Raw genomic sequence first — 3849 nt, 5'->3', positions numbered from 1 at the left:
GGATCACATCCACTAAATGTTAAACCATATACAAAGTGATTGTCCCCAATATAATGAAGGTAAAGCAAAAGACATCTATGAAACTAAACAGAAAACTTGGATCATAAATGTATACATGAGCTGACATACACACAGAGCCATATTGTGGTACAGTTCTATGCTGCCCTTTGAAAGCAATGGAGGAAGAGAAGATTAAATTGGAAATATTGCTGGGAACAGTCATTTAGTAAAAGGAGGTAAAAAATTGAGTGTCTCCTTCCATAGAAAGGTGAACTACAGAAACTTTTAATCACAAAATGCAAACAATTAAACAATAATAATAAAAGAAAATGTTGAGGAATATCTTGGCAATCTGTTGCTGGGAAAGAACATCTATAAACAAAACTTTAAAAGTAAATAGAAGGTAACATTTGAGTAAATATGAAGATATAATTAGTGAAAAATAGCTGTCTAATGAAAGGTACTAGGAGGAAACTAAACAGACAGCAAAGTCAAAAGTTATTTGTAGTATATAAAATCAATAAAACCCCTGCTTTCAAAAATAACTTTCTATGATGGTGGACATGCTCTATACCTGTCCGATCTGGTAACAAATATTTACATGCGGATGTTGGACATTAGATGAATGTATGTGAAGAGCTAAATTTTCAATTTCTAAGAAAAAATAATTTAAATTTATGCTTACCTATCCATATATGATAATAGCTACTTTATTTTACTGTGCAGATTTATATCATTCCAATGAATAAGAAAAGTAAAGAAAACCCTCTTAAGTGAATGAAGATCATGAAAGAGTAAGAAATTGAAGTTTATAGCTAATGGATATGGGAAGGAGGCTCCAAAATTTCTCGGAATCTGAAAAAGCAATAAAGAAATAAGCTATTAAGTTATATAGAAAACAAAAGTTAGAATACTGACTGGTGGAAACTCTGTCTCTGCAATTGAAAGTAAGTAATAATCTGTAGCTGTTAGTGAAATTAATTATTTTCTTCCCTGGGTGTTTATACTACAGAAATTTTTACTCAGGTTTACATGCAGAGAGAGTATAAAGATATTAATCATGAAAATCCTTATATTATTAGGAAATTGAAGGTACCTTAATTATTAATTATTAATTAAGGGACAGTTGGTTAAAGTGAGTTTGATTTATATGATGAAAAATTAACAACACGTTGAATCAATGACTTCTCTCTAGAATTACCTTACTGATGGGTTTGAGAAGAAAGGAAACTGAATGGCACTTATGCAAGTCAAATCACTACACTGATAAGCATTTGAGGGACAATAGTAAACAATTTTTGAGTAAATGATAATATAAGCATAACATAAGAAAGAATTAATTTAGGAAGAACAAAGTAAAATATCAAATTCTAGTGCATTTAGCTGAGGGTCAATTATGATCTTAGCCTTTTATATACATGTTCAAGCGGTCATGGATGGTCTATTTATTCCAAATTTAGGGTTTCTGTAGGCAATTTTATCAGCTTTCCTAATCCTGATTTTTCATGGTATAAATGCCAGGAATCCATGGGGGCTACTTTAGTTTTTCTTTGTCCAGGGGAGGACAATAAAGTGATGTTCTTACTTGTTTATCGAAAGGTGCATGATGTAAATCTGTACACAAACATGAATGAAAGATAAGACAAAACGTGCAATGTCACCCTTGTTAGCTGTAATTTCTGTTAAGGAAAAAATGCATTCTTATATCAATTGATATCTGCTTCTGTTCAGTCACAAAAACAACTTGTTTGCCCTGTTGCAAAATAATCTTTTGACTTGTTAGGATCCCCAAAAATGTAAATGTTTATGTCCACGCCTGGGGCTCAGAAGAATTTACATAAACTTGACTCTCTTTACTCATCTAGAGAATTGAGCTGAAAGATCCTTGATTTAAAGTATAGAAATTCAGTTTTCTTTCTTTTCAGTAACTACTAAATTTCTAAATATAGTTATTGAGCCAAATTTTCAATCACAATACTTATTATGTTAAAAAATCAATTTACTAATGCATATCTGAAATAGATTTCAATGAAAATAATTTCTTTCGATAAAACTACATATATCATAGAAATACAACAATGGGACATTTTGTAAAATTTTAAACGTATGATATAAAAATATTTAAAAAGCTACAAGGAACCTCCATTTCAGGCCAACCTATTCTGACATGTAATTTATGTGGCTTTTCCACAAAACCCTTCATCTCCATGACTATTGTTTAGAAGGTGTGTATGGAGCTCGTGTGTTGGGTCCTCAGTCTGTTCATGGCTGATTTCATCTCCTGATTCCTCAGAGTGTAAATAATGGGATTCAGTAAGGGTGTAATGACTGAATAAAACACAGAAAGAAATTTATCCACTGAAAGACTACTGAACGGCCAAGTGTAAATGAAGATGCAGGGCCCAAAGAACAGAGTGACCACGGTGATGTGAGCAGACAGTGTGGACAGAGCTCTGGAGAGCCCACCCGAGGCTCCATGTCTCACAGTTACCAGAATGATAGAGTAGGAAATAAGCAAGAGTATGAAGCAGATGAAGGACAGGAGGCCACTGTCAGCAATTACCAGCAACTCCAGAACATAGGTCTCAGTGCAGGCAAGCTTTATTACCAGGGGAAGGTCACAAAATATGTCGTCCACAATGTTGGGGCCGCAGAAAGGCAGGGTGACAGTGAAGACCATCTGGCTCATGGTGTGCACCAAGCCAACAGCCCAGGACAGCAGCACAGAGCCCACCAGCACCCTGCAGCTCATGATGGCTGTGTAGTGAAGAGGCTTGCAGATGGCAATGTACCGATCAACCGCCATAACTATGAGAAGAGTCATCTCACTGCCCCCCAAGAAATGGAGGAAGAACATCTGAGCCATACAGCCCCACAAGGAAATAGTTTTCTTCTCCCTAAGGAAATCTGCCAACATCTTAGGGGTTGTAATGGTGGAAATGGACATATCCAGAAAGGAGAGGTTTCCAAGGAGGAAGTACATTGGTGTGGAATGAAGGTGAGAGTCACAGGTCACAGTGATCACAATGAGAAGGTTTCCTGCCATGATTGCTGCATAGGCCACCAAAAATATGCAAAAGAAGAAAATTTCCAGTTCCGGAGTGCTGGTGAGCCCTAACAAAACAAACTCAGATATCGTAGAACTGTTCTTCATAACCATGCAGTGGGAATTACAAAAGTGTTTGAAGTGAAGGTAATCTGGAAAATGTTAACAGCCTGTGATGGTTTGAAGGTGTGGGCATAAATGAAGTGAAAATTTGAGTCCTATAGAAAGGAAAAAGATGGACATTTATGAAAAATACATTTTATTTGATTAATACAAGGGGTGCTAATCACTGATATTGGAATTTTTATCATTCAGAAAGGCAGAAAAGATGAGAAATTTATTACAAAATTTCACACATGTATATACAGGCCTAGATGCATCTCCACATGTATTTGTTGTTTCTATCATGAAGTCATGAGTTCATGAACCCTGTGTTCAATGTAATCAATGAGAAACACGCCAATCACAATTAGTTAAATACGTTAGTTCAAGTGATAAAAATATTCACTTCACATTTTGATGATGAGTATTCATTCTTTTCCACTCCTAAATTTGAAGTATTTATATATGTGTATGTAATTTGAAAACATATATACGTTTATATCAATATATGTAATATATATCATATATAAATTATATTTATAATACATAGGTGCATACACAAAATTCATCATCATACAGGTACTTACACAAAGCAGATTAAGGTACATTATCCTACCAGCTCCAGTATGTTCTTACCTTTCCCATTCATTCTAAAATGATAGCTCAATAATTTTACCAATTCCTGAATAAGCAAAGCTTAA

At 34.6% G+C, this 3849-nt stretch overlaps 1 protein-coding gene across 1 annotated transcript; it reads right to left on the bottom strand.

The window, feature by feature from the left end:
• Positions 1–2218: 2218 nt before the first annotated feature.
• Positions 2219–3160, bottom strand: LOC113176182 (olfactory receptor 4K13-like). The gene has a single exon (XM_026380617.2). It carries the CDS (start codon positions 3158–3160, stop codon positions 2219–2221), a length of 942 nt encoding a protein of 313 aa, XP_026236402.2.
• Positions 3161–3849: the final 689 nt, after the last annotated feature.

Source organism: Urocitellus parryii, chromosome 6 (genome assembly GCF_045843805.1).
Source record: "Urocitellus parryii isolate mUroPar1 chromosome 6, mUroPar1.hap1, whole genome shotgun sequence".
In the NCBI taxonomy this organism is placed as follows: domain Eukaryota; kingdom Metazoa; phylum Chordata; class Mammalia; order Rodentia; family Sciuridae; genus Urocitellus; species Urocitellus parryii.
The sequence above is the reverse complement of the archived record's forward strand: the minus strand, read 5'-3'. Positions and strand labels throughout refer to the sequence as shown.

Bases quoted from the DNA above. Each gene is read 5' to 3' on its own strand.
- LOC113176182 (XM_026380617.2), bottom strand. From the start codon at position 3,160: ATGGTTATGAAGAACAGTTCTACGATATCTGAGTTTGTTTTGTTAGGG.